This window comes from Panthera uncia, chromosome D2 (assembly GCF_023721935.1).
Source record: "Panthera uncia isolate 11264 chromosome D2, Puncia_PCG_1.0, whole genome shotgun sequence".
NCBI classification, from domain to species: Eukaryota; Metazoa; Chordata; class Mammalia; order Carnivora; family Felidae; genus Panthera; species Panthera uncia.
In genome coordinates, this window is record NC_064818.1 from 18,956,538 (window position 1) to 18,974,377 (window position 17,840).

Sequence of the window (17,840 nt, forward strand, 5' to 3'; positions counted from 1 at the left end):
TCTTACTGGCACATAGCCAAAGACATATTGTGCAATGTTCTCCCTATAATGTATGCTTAATATATACAGGAGCTGGAGATCAGGTTGGGGAGATTTCCCTTAGCCTCCCTCTCATCTCTCTTGACTTGCATGGAGTCTTGAATAATCTTTTCTGCTGAACCCACAATTGATGATAGGCTAAACCTGCAATTGGTGACCCCAGTGTGATAAGCCGAACCTGCAATAGTTTTTTTAGCAAATAACTGAAAGAACAAAAATATTCTAGAAAATATAGAGAACAAATTATTTCAGAACCCAGCTAAAATGTTATAAGGAAGTATATTCTATACTTACTTCTGCCTTGTTAGTGCATTATAATTGTTTATTTCCTTCTGTCAGACTTTATTGGGAGTGGGGGAAGGTTGTGTCTTTTACCTAAGTTTGGGGCCTTGTACGTAGTTATGTAATCAGAAAAAAAAGCTGTTTTTCCATGTCAAGATGAGAAGTTTGAACAGATGACCTGGAAAGTTCCTTTCAACCCTGAGAGACTAAGAAAAGGGAGTAGTGATAGTTGTTTACATACCACTTAAAAGTGGGCTTTTCCTTTGTTGCATCAAGGGCCAATGTTTCAAAGCTACAGAAAGCAGTTGACTCTCAGCTTAATATTACAGTGGTAAGAATTTTCTAACAAATATAGCTACCCAATAGAGGCTGTTTCAGAAGGAAATAATTGGAATATAAAAGCTGATCCTTATGTACCTTTAGTTTAGGTCTTCCCAATCTTTTTCATGCCATTGCCGACACAGAAAATGGTTATACAGCATATCGATCAATATCTCAAGGCGTATTTGTCACACTTTCTCAGGACTTCGAAAAAACTAATCTAGTCTAACATCCTCATCTGCAATGGGGGAAAGTGAGTCTTAGGGAATGCTACATTTCAGGATCAAGACTTTAACGTTAATAATGGGAATAGAGTCTTTGCACGACTAATCAGCCAAAGTTTCCTCCCTACTAATTAAGCAGGGTTGGATGTCAGGGTTGAAGACTGGGTCTGGGATAGTTGCAGTGGAGGGGACGAGGGTCTAATTCAGTATTGCTTTAAATGTGGTCCTATGACCACTGGCATCAGAAATTGTTAAACAATGAGGAACCTGTTGAAAACAGAGTCACGGGCCTCACAGATATACTGAATCAGGCACTGCAGCAAGTCCAGGAAATCTGCATTTTTAGGTTTGAAACGTGCCCCACTTCCCCCGCCCCAGCAGTGTTTTGGATACTGAGCGCCAGTTGCGGCCTGAACTCAGCGGCTCTGCTGGTCGCGCAGCATCCGCCAGCTTGACCTCGGAGCAGCGCAGGCCGCACAGCTATCCCGCGTCCTCGCGGTAAAACTGTTACGTACTGGCCCTTTCGGTCGTCACAGGCGGACGCCAGCCAGCCCCGCACTGTTGCGGTGAGGTGGCCACAGTGCCTCCATCAGCCTCCAGGCCGGGCGGAGGAACCGAATGCGGAGGGGAGGGCCGGGGGCAGAGGTGGCTCAGCTGCGCCTCCTCTAGGCCAGGGCTCTCCGCAGGCAAGCCGGGCTGCGATTTCCTTCTCCGCCCCCGAGCCCTCCTCCTTTGCAACCTCACCCACCGGGAAGCTACTACAGCGCCTGCGTGAATTCTGCCCTGCCTAGCTCCCCGGCTACTGACCGGATGTTAGCCGATTTCCCATAGTGCCTTGCGAGTGGCGGGCATGAGAGTAAACTACAGAGGGTCACCAGCGGGTTCTGTTCGTCATTTTGGAGTTCTGTTGTGCCGCGGGGCTGTAGGAGGTTGGCGCCTGGTCGCTGCCTTGTAAGTTGGTGCAATGGCGCTTTTCCGGGGCGTGTGGAGCGTGCTGAGTGCACTGGGAAAGTCCGGAGCGGACCTCTGCGCGGGTTGTGGAAGTCGACTGCGCTCTCCCTTCAGGTAAGGACCTCTCGCCTGCACTTCAGGAGGCGGCACGGCTCAGGACGGTCTGGGTTGGAGTGTAGACGTTTTCGTACACTTTTTTGTGTCTCCTAGGTGGTCCGGGCCACCGTGGCGCTTTGAATCATGCCGCGACTTTGCGAAGGGGCTGGTGGTTTTGCGACCAGGCCTTATCCAGCAGTCTTACTTTCCGGCCACCCTCCACCTTTCTTCTTCCTTCCCGCCGCTCCACGCTGTCCAACCTTGTAGCCCTCGTTCAGAGTTCTCTGCGAAGTCGCGCGCCAAAGAGTCTCCCTCCATCAGTAGAGGCGTTGAGAAGGCAGGGTCCAGGAGCTGAAGTGCAGATGCTTTCCTCCACTCTGCCCTTCTTAACAGGCATAGATGAAGCTTTGAGAGTTCAGTTTTGCAGGTCTTTTCTCTGGTTAGGACAGGGTTTTAAAAGTCACTAACACCGTGCCATATATAGCATTCTGATAGCGTCTTTTTGGGGGGAATCTGTGTTCATCTAAAAGTGAATATTGGCACTTAAATACTTGATATTGGTTATTTTCTTTATACGTAGTTTTGCATATGTACCGAGATGTTTTTCATCCACCGTGAATAGTTATCCAAAGAAGCCTCTGACTTCATACGTTCGATTTTCTAAAGAACAGCTACCCATATTTAAAGCTCAGAACCCAGGTAAGGAGTTTTGGAGCATTTACTGTTTTCTGATGTAATAAAGAAGCCACTAAACAGTTTTACTTCAAACTTGATTTGCACTTTGAAAGCATCCAGTGACTGCGGAAAAATAACCATTAACGTTTAGTGGTCTGTAAAGTATGACATTTTTTACCAAGTACAAATTCCTTATAAATAATTGAGCTAATGAAAGGTATTTTTATTTATTTCTTATTACTATGTATATTTTATTGAGGTATAGTTGAAGCACAGTGTTACACTAGTTTCAGGTGTACAACATAGTGGTGACTGGACAACTGTATACATTATGCTATGCTGACCACAAGTGTAGCTACCATCAATCACCATACAAGACTATTACAATACCATTGACTTTATCCCCCTGACTTACTCATTTAATGAAAAGTATTTTAAAAATAGCAGCATGTGGAGTGGAAGCACCCAGGGAAGAAGATGAAAAAGCTGAATTTTGGGGGTCTAGTTGCCATTGGCCTGGAGCACCATTGATGAATCATTTTATTACTTGCTTTAGCTCCTGCTTCAGGGAATTGTTAATGAAGTTGCAGTGAAATAACTTATGTGGATGTGTTCTGTAAACTGTAAAGCTCTATACAAATTGTTAATTCCAAGAGCTTTTTCACTGGAAATCGGTTGACTTCCTGAAAAAAAAAAAAGATTTCCAGGTAGGATTTTTGTTGACTCCCTAGAAAGGCTGTGGGCCTTCATTTGTGATTATAGTAGTGTAAAGATAATAACTAAATTAAGAATAGTCAACTTTATGATTTCTAGAGCCCTTTCACAGGGTACTTGTGAAAACCAAATGAACTGTAATGAAAATTCCTACATTATAAAAAATTGGTTTAAGAGACATGTTTAAGAAGTACTCACATGTTTTAAAATGTTGTAGTTCAAACTAAGTGGTTTGTTAAAATGCCACTCGTTAAGATGAGGAAGGAAATGGGGAATAATGAATTGATTTTAGAATAGCTTGTTGCAAGTAGTGTTTCTGTAACTGAAATACAAGGCAGTGTTACGTGAATCAAGATTATATTTTATTGTTGAGTCAGGTTTTATGAACTTAATAATTCCTGAAAGATGGGAAAAAAATTTTTGTTTGAAATATGAAGTAAAAAAGCTTGAAGACAGTGATTACCCAACTGCTTAAACTAATAATTTTGGGAGGGTATGTGACATATTTCTTAATTATTAGGTAACAGACTTTAACAATTCTGGATAAAGTATGAAATTAAAGAAAACCTAAATCATTGTATTAAATTATATGTGGTATAGAGGTGTCTGTAATAAAACTTAGAGCTAAAGCTAGACTTCCTAGAAGTCTTTAGAAATTAATCCTGAGACATAAAATTGTGACTTTTTCATTTTATTTCAATCTATAGATGCGAAAAATTCAGAACTAATTAGAAAAATTGCCCAGCTATGGAGGGAACTTCCTGATTCAGAGAAAAAAGTAAGCATATTGGTTTTCAGTATTGCTGACCAGTTATTCTGCAGTTAAGAATAATAGTCATGTCCTTTAAGGGACTAGATGATTAAAAAAATTTTTTTAATATCTGTTACCTATAAAGGAACTTCATACTTTCTGATTCATAATGATTAGAAAATGGATGTATGGCAGTGGCAACAAAGGGTTGGCAGTATCTGAAACTGAAGACTAGTTGTTAGACTCTCACCTTTGTTAACATTTTTATGAAAAAAACATGTTTTTAGTCCATATACATGTGATTCCAGAGCACATTTTTCACTTGGTGGTTTAGTCTGTCTTTTTATTTTTTTTTAATTTTTATTTATTTTTAATGTTTATTTTTTTTTAATTTTTTTTTAATGTTTATTTATTTCTGAGACAGAGAGAGACAGAGCATGAGTGGGGGAGGGGCAGAGAGAGAGGGAGACACAGAATCAGAAGCAGGCTCCAGGCTCCGAGCTGTCAGCACAGAGCCCGATGTGGGGCTCGAACTCACAAGTTGTGAGATCATGACCTGAGCTGAAGTCGGACGCTCAACTGACTGAGCCACCCAGGTGCCCCTAGTCTGTCTTTATCTGAAGTCATGCAATTGTCTTTCCCTGGCGGGTGTGCTGTGTTTGATTTATCAGCAGTAATTTATTGACTTCATGTTTGGGTTTTTATTTATAGATATATGAAGATGCTTACAGGGCAGACTGGCAGGCATACAAAGAAGAGATAAACAGAATTCAAGAACAGTTAACTCCAAGTCAGATTGTATCTTTGGAAAAAGAAATCCAGCAAAAACGTTTAAAAAAGAAAGCATTAATAAAAAAGAGAGTGAGTATCAGTGAAATATTTTTTTCCTTTGGCAAAGAACTGAAATTTATAGAACAATGAATATTGGGAGTTTTTCTTATTTTGATATATGTGGCTAAATGGTAGAATGTCATCAGGAGTACCCCAGTTAGGAAAAAATGGGATAACTCTTTTCTGCCACTAGGACCACTTGGCATTGAGTCTGTCTTGGAACCCCTTGTTACTACTTTTGAATGTATCCAAATTTAAGATATGTAGTTAGGACTAGAATGAAAGCTGAAGGAACAGAGTTATGAAACAGCCAAATCAGGAATAGCAAGAATCTTTGTGTCTGTGTCTTGTCTAGGATAACCTGCTGATTTGAATTGTTTTATAAGTAATGGTGAGTTTGATTATGGATGAGTTTCATTATGGATGTTGCTAAATAGACTGATTTCATTAACACATCAGGAAAAACTGCCTTTATTGTATCTAGTCAAATAAGAAGTCCTATAGGATGAACTACTTTTCCTCATTAAACACCCCACATGGTTCAGATTTGTAGTCTGGTCCCAGTTTAAGGTTAGTAATCCACATAAATACTATTGCTTGAAAGACTACATTTTTCTGTAGGAACAGTATTAGGTATGAGATGGTCAGCTTGCTGGTCCAGTACATATACTGTAAAAAATGGTCATCAGAGTTAAAACTATTTCTTTGAAAAAGTAAATTTGAGACTTTAATGTGAGATGACAACATATGTCTCCCTGACTCTTGTTGAGCTCTCCTAGCACCAGAGTTCAGGACTCACCCATTTTAAGTCAGTAATCTAGATAGCAATCTAGTCTTCTGATCCAATTAGGAAAAAGGAGCTAGAAAAGACAATAGAAATACAGTGTCTGCATAGGGGTATTTGGAGGGGTGGGTACTGAAGTTTATTCTCCCTCCTTTATTCTCCCTTCCTTTTTAATGCACCCATCCAATGTAAGAGTGGAGAGACCAGAAATGAGGATTGGGCAGTAATATGGGATTTCCCTTTCATATATTTCTTTTTCTCTTTCTCCTCCTAGTATTCCCATTTTATGTTGGTTACACCTGTTCTAAGTTGTCCTATAGTCCTTGGATAGTCTTCAGTTTTTGGTTTATTTTTCAGTCTTTGTTCTCTTTGTTTTGGATTTTTGAGGATTCTATTATTACATCCTTTAGCCCAGTGATTCTTTCTTCAGCCATGTCCAGTCTACTAATAAACCCATTAAAGACATTCTTCATTTCATTACAACATTCTTGTCTCTCTTCTCTCTCTCCTTTCTCTCCTCTCTCTCTCTTTTTTTTAATAGGTGCCATACCCAGCTTGGAGCCCAGTCTCCTGAGCTGAGATTAAGAGTCAGATACTTAACTGACTGAGCCACCCAGGCGCCTCTGTTACAGCATTTTTGATCTCTAACTTTTTTTGTTTTTTGGTTTTTTTTGGTTACTTCTTGGGATTTCCATCTCCGAGTTTTACATTGCCAATCTGTTCTTACATGCAATCTGGAGCCTTTAGCATACTAATCTAGTTGTTTTAAATTCCCGGTCTGATAATTTCAACATCCCTCCCATATCTGGTTCTGATGCTTGCTTTGTCTCTTCATATTATGTTTTTTGCCTTTTAGTCTGCCTTGGAAGTTTTTTCTTGATTGATGGACATAATGTACTGAATAAAAGGAACTGCTGTAAATAGGCCTTAGCAATGTGGTGGTGAGGTGTGGGGGTCAAGAAAAGCATTCTGTAGTCCTACAATTAGGTCCCGATCTTTTAGTGAGCCTATGCAACTGGTCTGTGAACTTCACAAGAGTTTCTCAGTTCACTCTTCCACACTCCCCGTCCCCATTAGGTGTGAGTCAGAATGACTAGAGTGTGCAGGAGTTGGGTGTTTTCCCTTCATGCAGGTAAGTTAGGTTCTGGTTAACTAGTTTCCCCTGAAGGCAGGCCTTGTTAATAGTTGAGTGCTCAGGCATTTCAAAATAGTTTCTTTTCCTCTCTTCCTTTCTTACAGAAGCAGGGGAAATATTTTTTCTGGTATTAATTGTGGAAATCTGGTTTAGCTCCTAGAAGTATATCACAATACTGTGAGGACTGTCTTTTTTTTTTTTTTTTTAATTTAAGTTTATTTATTTTGAGAGGCCAAGAGAGCCAGCAGGGGAGAGGCAGAGAGAGAGAGAATCCCACTCTGTCATCGCAGAGCCCGATGCTGGGCTCAAACTCACTAATGGTGACCTGAGCTGAAACCAAGAGGCGGACGCTTAACTGACTGAGCCACCCAGGCGTCCTGTGAGGACATTCTTATGACTGGCTCCCCCTGAAGCCAGAACATCCAGCAATTAATTAATTACAGTAGAGGTTTTGGTACCCCAGCACTGGTTCCAGCAGGGGTTGCTTCGACTCCCTGTATTTACTTGTGTGTCACTCCAGTCTAGGGGGCAGCAGTTTGAAACAAACTTCTCTCCCTTAGGGATCCAAGAGGGTTGTTGATTTTTCAGTCTGTTCAGCTGTATACTTATTGTTAGGAAGGATGATGAATTCCAAGCTCTAGAAACAAAAGGGGAAACAGTTACGTTATGAAGTACCTGGAGTCTGCAGTAGTTTTATAGTTGTTCTGTGTCTGAGAAGTCCAGGAAGAATGAGGTTAATCACAGGGGCTGTACTTTATTTATGAAATAAAATTGGGTTTGTTATTGACTTTAACCAAATTGCCATTAAAAACCACATAATTTATGAATTACAAGTACTACTATCCAAATTCAAAAACTAAATAGAATAGTGCAGCATCCTTTATTCTCTGAAACTCAGAAAGTAAACATTAAAAAAAATTTTTTTTAATGTTTTTATTTATGTTTGAGAGACAGAGTGTGAGTGGGGGAGGGGCAGAATGTGAGAGGGAGACACAGAATCTGAAGCAGGCTCTAGGCTCTGAGCTGTCAGCACAGAGCCCGAACTCAAGAGCTGTGAGATCATGACCTGAGCTGAAGTCGAACACTTAACTGACTGAGCTACCCAGGTGCCCCTTGAAACTAAACTAACTTAAACAGTAAGGGATACATGTATTTGCTATTTCTTGCCTCCTCTGTCCTTTGGTACCTAGTTAAAAGAATTGAATTTAACACATCTGTTGAAGTTTAAAAGTTGAGAGATACCAAGGAAGGAAATGAAATGAGAGATTATTAAACAGATACTCTAGTGTTTATGAGTTGTGGTAGAGGCATATAGTGGCTGGGAGATGGTAGTGTTCTGGAAGGATGAAACTGAAATTGTTTTAACCTTTAAAAAAGATTTTGTACCTAAGTGCTCAGTTATTCACTTCATGGAGACCATGAAAATAATATGTAAGGGAAAAGTTTTTATATGGAAAATAACTCATAAAACCTTTTATAATTTTCAAAACTTAGTGCTATCACAAAAATAATTCTGATCCCAAGAGTGAGTAGTCATTTTGTATATACAAAGAATCATAACATTCACTTATAGGAACTTCCTGTAATGCATAGTAGTGAATAAAGTTTCTGTAGGTAAAGTCTTACAGAAGTTAAAACTATATCTAACTCTTCCATTTTTGTTACTCAGGAGTTAACAATGCTTGGAAAACCGAAAAGACCTCGCTCAGCTTACAACATTTATATAGCTGAAAGGTTCCAGGAACATAAGGATGGTACATCACAGGTAAAACAGAATTAGATTTGTTTTTTAAATTTTTGTTTTGATTTTTAAAATATTTAGACAGAAAATTGTAGGGGTGTCATATGTTAGGATGTGAAGAAAAGTAGTAAATTGTTATAAATAAGTACTTTATACAAATAATGCCCTCTTGTATCTTTTAAAGGAAAACACATTTTCTTGCCACATACAATTTGAGTACTTAGCGGCCAATATATATATTGTCAGCTTTTTAAAATTTAAAATAATAACATTTTCAAATTTATAGGGGTGTTAAAGTTCTGGACTTCTTATCAGTCATTCCTGGGACTGTTTTACCATCACTGGGAAAGAATGAGAGTGGGATTATAATACTTTGTACTGGGATTTGAGTATAACCTTGCTTCATATTATATCCTTTAATAAAATTTTGGTTATGCCCATGGGAATGTATTACACCCATGAGCATCACCATATGAATATGTCAAAGAAGAAAAGAAGTGTGTCGTTCCTGCCGTGGCTTATTCTTTCCTTATTTCCTTGTTAGAAGCTCCAAATTGGCAATTGTATTTTTCCTTTTATAATATGATAGGGTAAGAAGAGCATACGTTCAGATCTCTAACTTTTGTCAATTTGAGATGAAGGTTTTTGCCACTGTGCCACATTTTGGGTTATTAGGATCTGTAGTTCATTTCATAAGTCCTGTTTGACACTTGATTAAATAATATGTATATGTGATATGGTCTTCCCTGGCTGTATACTTGCATTTATTTACTCCTTGGGATTTTAAAATTGTTTCTATGGCCTTAAATTACTAAAAATATATGCTTGTTTATTTTTTTAGTTGGAATTTGCTCAGTCATTAAATGACTTTGGATTTAGTTTTCTTATCAGTGTAAAAAGGTTATACGCTAGAGAATGCTTCTAAATCAGTGGTTCTCAACTCGACTGCACCTTGGAATCACCTAGAAAGCTTAATGGCTGAGGGACCCTATCTCAGGATATTAAAATTAATGCAACTATCATTTTTATTCATTTAAAAAATATTGGGTATATATCCTTGTAGTTAAAAGAATCAAAATAAGACTTGTTATAAAAGATAACCAGTTTTCACAGCCCTGTCATATAAGTGAATACCTTTTATTGTTAGCTCATTCTTGTGCTGTTTATCTTCATTTCTGTAAATAACAGCCTTATATTGTTACTTCTTGATTTTTTTTCAATTTTCAGCATTACCTATATTTTAGGCATTATCTCCCATTATTTAAGATGAGCATTTATTACTTTCTCATCCCACTGTTCATGTTTCCATTTTCCTGCCTCCCAGTATACTTACAATTTTGGTTAGAGAAGTATTGAGTATGATATTTGCTATGCCATTTGCTATGCCATTTGCTATGACTATTTTTTTTTAATTGCAAAACTTTCACTGAAGTTCAGTATGTCTTATGTTTTTGTTTCCTTAGTTTTTTATGTATTATCAGTAATTTAGCCCCAAACCCTTAAATATTTACCAGCTTTCAGTGCATTTAGATGCATTAGCTATTCTGTCAGTTTCAATCTGGAACCTCTGTTTTGTTCCACTTTGGTTGTAGCCTTTTATTGCTAGTGCACAGTTGACATTCATCTTTGTGGTGGTTTTGCTTCTGCTGTTGTCTTTCTTGGTTTACTGATTTTATTATAGGAGCATCTCCCCAGTGAGAGTACATGGAAGATCAATTTTTTGAATTTTTGCTTGTCTGAAAATAATCTCTAACCTTATATTTGCTTGATAGTTTGGGCATAGAATTCTAAGCATAGAATCTAGAGACCATGTTCTTTCAGAATTTTAAAAATATTGCTTCTTTCTCGTTAATAGCTTTTGAGAAGTATAAAGCCATTTTGATTATTGGTCCTTTGAATGTGATCTGGTTTCTTTTTTCTTCTCTCCCCTCCCCCCCCACCTTCCCCGCTGTGTTCTCTTTAAGACCTCATACTTGTTTTTGTGTCTTCTGAGCTGGTCCTCTCATTTTCTTTTCTGTATTGTTTTTCTCTTAACCTTTTTTGCTTTTCTTTCTGGGATACTGTATACGTACATTTTTACTTAATCTCCTTGTTTTCAGTGTGGTACCACTGGCCCCAACTGTACCTAGTATCCACAGAGTAGCTCTATTTTACCCTTTTGAGGGGATAAGTCCTAGAATCTGCCCATGGTGGGGATTTAATCTCTTTTTCAAGAGAATTTCAGTCAGTCTTACTGTTTTAAGCACACCTTTCACCACCGTTTTCTACCTATCTGGTGCTGCCAATTCCTGAGCTGCTTGGGAATTCTGCATTGTAAATTGGTTTGCTTTACGGCTTTCCCCAGTACCAGGTTGGGAATCTGCCTTCTTGGTTAGGTAACTCAGTTACCGTTTCTCCACCTACTTTTTAGCTGCTAAAATTTTGTGTTGGTAGTTTCCTCTCCTGTTGTCTTTGTCCATGTGGGTTTATGCCTTAAAAAATGTTGTTTATTCATTTACTTAAAAAAAATAAACAATAGAAATTTATTGTTCACAGTTCTGGAGGCTGGGAAGTCCAAGATCAAGGCACTGTCATAGTTGTCTGCTAGTGAGGTCCCTCTTGGTTCATAGCTGGTACCATCTCACGGTGTCCTCACATGGTGGAAGGTCTTATTTAATGAGTTTTAGGAAGGAGCAAAACTAAACATCTTTCCATCTCTTTAATTTTCTTTAATGAATTACTTTATTAAGGTGAAAGATCAGATTTTTTTATGCATGCAACTTTATAAATTATTGTTGAACTCAGTGAATACAAAAGCTTATGGATTAAACATAAGGAAAAAGCTTAGCTATGAAAGATTGAAGCAATTCCTTCCAGAGCTAAGAGAGCAATTATTTAGTGAGTAAATGTCCCTGAATATATTAGATGTGTTTATAAAGGTAAGTATTAAGTATTAAAGTGTTCCAAAACATGATGGTTATGTAGTCTCAGATACTGTCTATACCTCTATTTTTGTTGGTAGGATAAAATAACAGAGTTCTGGTCAGAACAGTAAAGTTCATTATTCTCACTCTGCTTCTGTTTAAAATCACTGATGACTTCCTCTTAGATTTAAATAGATTCTTTTCAGACCATTTTCCTCCCTTCTTCACACTTGCCTTCTCCGACCCCTCTGCCCCTCATTCTTCACCCACCCATTTATTGCCTCAGTCTCTGCTTTCTGGGAGCAACAGCACATACTGTGTGAGGTGTGCTGACTCTCCTCTCTAACCCTCCTCCATCCCTGGGTTTCCTGCATCCTTTAATTTTATAAATGAAGAACCAAGCCTAAGAGAGGTAATAATGACTTTTTCCAGGTCATATAATTTAAGTTCAGCTAAGTAGAATTAAGGACCAGTGTTGTATTGTTCCTATGAGTATGCCTGAATACTTAGGTACAAATTTTAGAATAAAACATTAAGATACAGGGAAGAAATAAAACATTTAAGTCTTTGAAGTTAGTCTATCATAGGAATATAGATTTATACTTGAATATAAGTATTGTTGAATCAAAAAAGATACATCTGCACAGCAAAGGAAACCATTAACAAAGTGAAAAAGCAACCTACTGAATGAGGGGAAAGATTTGAAAATCATATATATGAAAAGGTTAATATCTAAAATATATAAAGAACTTGTACAACTCAGTAGCAAAAAAACAAGCTGACTTAAAAAATGGGAGAAAATCTGAATACACATTTTTCCAAAGAAGACAATACAGATGACTAACATGTACATAACAAGGTTTTCAGCACCAGTAATCAGGCAAATGCAAACCAAATGAGATATCACCTCATATCTGTTAGAATGGCTGTTATCAAAAAGATAAGAAAATAACAGGTGGTGGCAAAGATGCTGAGAAAAGGGGGGCGCCTGGGTGGCTTGGTCGGTTAAGCGTCCGACTTTGGCTCAGGTCATGATCTCACGGTCCGTGAGTTCGAGCCCCGCGTCGGGCTCTGTGCTGACAGCTCAGAGCCTGGAGCCTGTTTCAGATTCTGTGACTCCCTCTCTCTCTGCCCCTCCCCTGTTCATGCTCTGTCTCTCTCTGTCTCAAAAATTAAACGTTAAAAAAAAAATTAAAAAAAAAAAAAGATGCTGAGTAAAGGGAATCGCTGTGCATATGTTGATGGGAATGTAGATTGCAGCTCACTGTAGAAAATGGTATGGAGTTTCCTCAAAAAATTAATAGAATTTTCATATGATCCTGCAGTTCTACTTCTGGATATTTATCCAAAGGAAACAAAAACACTAACTTGAAAAGATATCTGCACTCCCATGTTCATTGGGCATTATTTACAATAATCAAGATGTGGAAGCTATCCAACTGTCCATTGATGGATGATGGATAAATAAACTGGTGTGCATGCATTATTCAGCCATCAAAAAGAATGAAAATTTTGCTGTTTGCAGCAACATGTATGGTCTTTGAGAGCATTATGCTAAATGAAATAAGTCAGAAATAGACAAATAACTGTATGATCTCTCTTATATGTGGAATCTTGAAAACAACAACAAAACAACCAAGTTCATAAATAGAATGGATTGGTGGTTGCTAGAGGTTGGGGTTGGGATGCAGAATGGGTGAGAATAGTCAAAGTGTACCAGTTTCTAATTTTAAATAAGTAAGTCCTGAAGATACATTGTACAGCATGGTGACTGTAGGGGTGCCTGGGTGGCTTCATCGGTTGAGCATACTACTCTTGATTTTGGCTCAGGGTCGTGAGGTGAGCTCCGTGCTGAGCGTGGAGCCTGCTTAAGATTCTCGTCTCTTCCTCCCCCACTCACGTGTGTGCACATGCTCTCTCTCTCCTCTCTCCCTCTAAAAAACAACAACATGGTGACTATAGTTAAAAATAATATATTGCACTTTTGAGGGGCACCTGGGTGGCTCAGTTGGTTGAGCATCCGACTTTGGCTCAGGTCATGATCTTGTGGTTTGTGAGTTCAAGCCCCACGTGTGCTGACAGCTCAGAGCCTGGAGTCTGCTTCAGATTCTGTGTCCCCCTCTCTCTCGGCCCCACCCCTGCTTGTGCTGTGTCTCTCTCTGTCTTTCAAAAATGAATAAACAGGGGCGCCTGGGTGGCGCAGTCGGTTGGGCGTCCGACTTCAGCCAGGTCACGATCTCGCGGTCCGTGAGTTCGAGCCCCGCGTCGGGCTCTGGGCTGATGGCTCGGAGCCTGGAGCCTGTTTCCGATTCTGTGTCTCCCTCTCTCTCTGCCCCTCCCCCGTTCATGCTCTGTCTCTCTCTGTCCCAAAAATAAATAAAAAATGTAAAAAAAAAAAAAAAAAAAAAAAAAAAAAAAAAAAAAAAAAAAAATGTAAAAAAAAAAATGTAAAAAAAAAAAATGAATAAACATAAAAAAAATTTTTTTTAAATGACATATTACACTTTTGAAAGTTGCCTGGAGTAAATCTTAAAACTTCTTGTCACAAAAAAAAATTTTGTAACTATGTATTGTGACAGATTAGTTAACTAGACTTACGGTGGTGATCATTTCACAGGATATACAAATGATGAATCAAGTTTACACCTGATATTAATAATGTCATATGTCGATTATATATCAATAAAAAAGGATAATATCTACATTCTATTCACTTTTCGTGTGTTTTAAGTTTAATAGTTCTTACTTAGAAAGACGGGGCTCCTGGGTGGCTCAGTCGGTTGAGCGTCTGACTTCAGCTCAGGTCATGATCTCGCAGTTGACGAGTTTGGGCCCCGCGTTGGGCTCTGTGCTTATAGCTCAGAGCCTGGAGCCTGCTTCAGATTCTGTGTCTCCCTCTCTCTCTGCCTTTCCCCCCCTCATGCTCTGTCTCTCTCTGTCTCAAAAATAAAGATAAACATTAAAAAAATTTTTTGTTTTTTTTTTTAGAAAGAAAGGTAAGGAGCCCCTGGGTGGCTCAGTCAGTTAAGCATCTGACTCTGGCTCAGGTCATGAGCTCATGGCTCGTGGGTTTGAGCCCTGCTTCAGGCTCTGTGCTGACAGTTTGGAGCCTGGAGCCTGCTTCAGATTCTGTGTCCCATCTCTCTGCCCTCCCCCACTTGTCATCTGTCTCTCTCAAAAATAAAGAAACATTAAAAAAATTTTTTAAAAATGGAGGTAAGGAATTGATAAGACTTTGCCTGTGATTCTCGATATCAGATTTTATTATTGGAATCAAGAATTAAAAAAGATCTTTCTTTAACCACTGAAGTCTCTGTATCTGGTACTTAAACATATGTGTTTTACAGGTAAAGCTGAAGACTATAAATGAAAACTGGAAAAATCTCTCCAGTTCTCAAAAGCAAGTAAGTAGTATGGTTTTAGTCTCAAGTGTCTAGTTGGAATATCTGTGAGAGAATATATTAGGGCGAGGCTTTATTCATGTGAAAACAACTTTATATCACTAGTATCACAAAGTATTTTAAAATTATTTTTATATCTTTAGGACCAGTTCAGCTTTTTTCTTTTGGTAGTTTTTAACTACAAATAAAAAACAATGTCACTCATAAAGTGTTCACTCTATCCAGTGACAATCTCACCTTGCCTCAGCTCCTTTCCCACATCCCAAACCCTGAAATTGTAACAACTTAATTATCTTTAACTCTTAGCCTTTTTCTCATCTTTTATATCAAAAAAAAATTCCTTCCTTAGTCCCCCATTATACATGTAGAATAATAGTAAGGTGATTTCTAGAGTATATGGAAGCATTCCAGAAATTAATTGTAAAGATTCTTCTAAAAGAAATTATTTTAACAATTACACTTTTTCTCAGGTGTATATTCAACTTGCTAATGATGATAAAATTCGTTATTATAATGAAATGAAATCTTGGGAAGAACAGATGCTTGAAGTTGGACGAAATGATCTTCTACGTCGCACAGTAAAGCACCAAGCAAAAAATGGCATTGAAGAGTATTAAAATAGAAGATTGAGTTATGTTCATAATGGATAGACACAAGAAACCAATTAGGTCTCCATATCTGATGCTGTTGAAAATTAGAAAGGATAAAGTTGGTGAACATTTTATATTTAATTCCTTTTTCTTTAGCCCATGGACTTCTGCCAGTTCAATACATTTTGTATTAGTATCTTGCTTTGGAAAACCCAAACAGATAAAAAGTTCATGTGAAATTTACTTTGTGTTAAGGAACTACTGAGAATCACAATAATCCATGAAATGCAGTAGTGAATCATTTTACCTTTGATAAAGGTAAATCAGACTGTGAAGTTTTTCATACTTGATGACTGGAAAGAGTATTCTTGTTTCCTTATATATATATGGAGGCAGGAGTTTCATATTCAAAAGTGCCCCAAATTGTAGAAGTCATGGTGTTTTATGATACAGTTGTACATGTTTAAAAGAGGGGTGCCTGGGTGGCTCAGTCGGTTTTACATCTGATCTTGGTTTCGGCTCAGGTCATGGTCTCACAGTTCATGAGTTTGAGCCCTGCATCCAGCTTTGCTCTGATGGTGTGGAGCCTGTTTGGGATTCTCCCCCACCCACCTCCCCCCTTCCCTCACCTGTTCTCTCTCTCTGACCCTCCCCGCTCATACCCTCTCTCTTTCTCTCTCAAAATAAAAGAGCACCCAGTACTCATCTATGTAAATGCCAATTCCCAGGTATAATTCATATATTCAGAATTGATAGTTGTACTTGCAAGGAATTGCTGGTTTCAGTTGCAACTTTTTATAAAAGGGATGGAGAGATTTATAAACCTTTTCCTTATTGCCTTGTTTCCTAAAGTAAAAACCAAGAAATTGTGTACCAAATCTATGCATATTGTTTTATATTGCATAGAATAAAAATTTTAAATGTTTCCTAATTATATGTTTTAGGGTGAAAGATTCATTTTGCAAAAATTTTTCCTGTCTTCTTTTTTAAGTAGGGATATGTATTCTGAATTATTTTCTCTGTCTCACATGAGTGTATTTATCCAGGAAGTAGACAACTTGTCTAGTATAAGTTTTAAAATGAGAGATCTAAAAAACAAAAGTCTCCAATGTCTTTAGACTTGGAATTTAAACATTTTGTGTAACATATAGAAGCCCATATAAGGTATAGCCAACTCTGGTCTGTGGGCCAAATCCAGCCCAATGCCTGCTTTTCATGGCCTGTGGGCTAAGGATTGTGTTTACAGTTTTAAGTGGTTAAAAACAATTTTTCAAAACACACAAAAATTAAAAGAGATTTGGTGTCCATAAATGAAATTTTATTGGAACACAGTTGTACTTTTTTCCTCATGGTTTATGGCTACTTTTGTGGAACATTGTTGAATAGTTATTTCAGAGACTGTGTAGCCTGCCTAAAGCCTGCCTAAAATATTTACTATCTGACCCTTTACAAAGAAAGTTTGTCAACCTGTGGCCTTTAGTATAGACTAGTGTGACTAGTGTTCTATGTGTAAACTACTAGTGTCCAGTGTATAATTGTTAGTAATAGTTCTATAAAACTCTTTTCAGAGGTTCTTGTTTTAGAATCTTTGTCACCATTATCTTAAGAGGAAAGAAGTCAAATCACTGAAGAAGCTAAGCAAAGTTGCTCCACAGTGTTAGCAAGGAAAATACTCTTTAGTTTCAAATTATATTAGTATAATAAAAAAGGTCCATGTAGTGTAGGATGAGATTCTTTTAAATTATTTGTTATGGCTTAGTAAAAGCTTCATGAGCTTTCCAGTTAGTATATACCACATACCTTATCAACTTTAGCATTTGTTTATCCTCTCTGGGGAGTCAAGCAAAGGTTTTCAAAATCCATACCACCTTTTGATTAAAATCATTCATCTTTTCACCATCAGTTCACAGGAACAGGATAACTCAAAATTTATATGCACTTAATTTTATGCTAAATATGGAGAAAAATTGTAGCTTCTAAATCTCCAGAAAAACTCTGAAGATTTTTGTAGTTTCTATATAGAAAATCAGTACAAAGTCATGAAAAGATAACTTGTATATAATAAGCTTGACAAAAGTAGGGACTGAAGAGAAAAATAGAACTTAAGAGGAAGAATAAGATTTAAACATATAAAGTTGGGTGTTTTCAAAGTTTCCCCTGTGGTTACAAATACAGGATGGTCTGCCATTAGTTAAATGGATATGCCATGAAAAAAAAATAGATATAGCGTGATTCTGAAGCTAGAAGGATTTGGGGAAAGAAGAGGAGGTACACTACTAGTGTCTATCAGTCTTTATCATTAGGGTTTCCAGGAAAGAATTAAGCCCTCATTCCCTGTGGCATCTAGAAAGGTACTGATTATGTACCATCTTGAGAATGGAGAAAGTCATCAGTGAAATAAT

The 17,840-nt window shown here is 37.9% G+C and overlaps 1 protein-coding gene across 3 annotated transcripts; it reads left to right on the forward strand.

The window, feature by feature from the left end:
• The first annotated feature begins 1,438 nt into the window (after positions 1-1,438).
• Positions 1,439-15,681, forward strand: TFAM (transcription factor A, mitochondrial). 3 transcript variants are annotated; one of them, XM_049645082.1, is made up of 7 exons: positions 1,439-1,817; positions 2,494-2,612; positions 4,010-4,080; positions 4,765-4,914; positions 8,473-8,568; positions 14,795-14,851; positions 15,319-15,681. In XM_049645082.1, the coding sequence occupies exons 1-7, from the start codon at positions 1,717-1,719 to the stop codon at positions 15,463-15,465; spliced, it is 741 nt and encodes a 246-aa protein (XP_049501039.1). In that variant the 5' UTR covers positions 1,439-1,716; the 3' UTR covers positions 15,466-15,681. The 3 variants fall into 3 exon arrangements, with proteins under 3 accessions (XP_049501039.1, XP_049501038.1, XP_049501040.1); XM_049645081.1 differs by having other exon boundaries at positions 1,724-1,931; XM_049645083.1 differs by lacking the exon at positions 4,765-4,914 and having other exon boundaries at positions 1,724-1,931.
• The last annotated feature ends 2,159 nt before the right edge of the window (positions 15,682-17,840 follow it).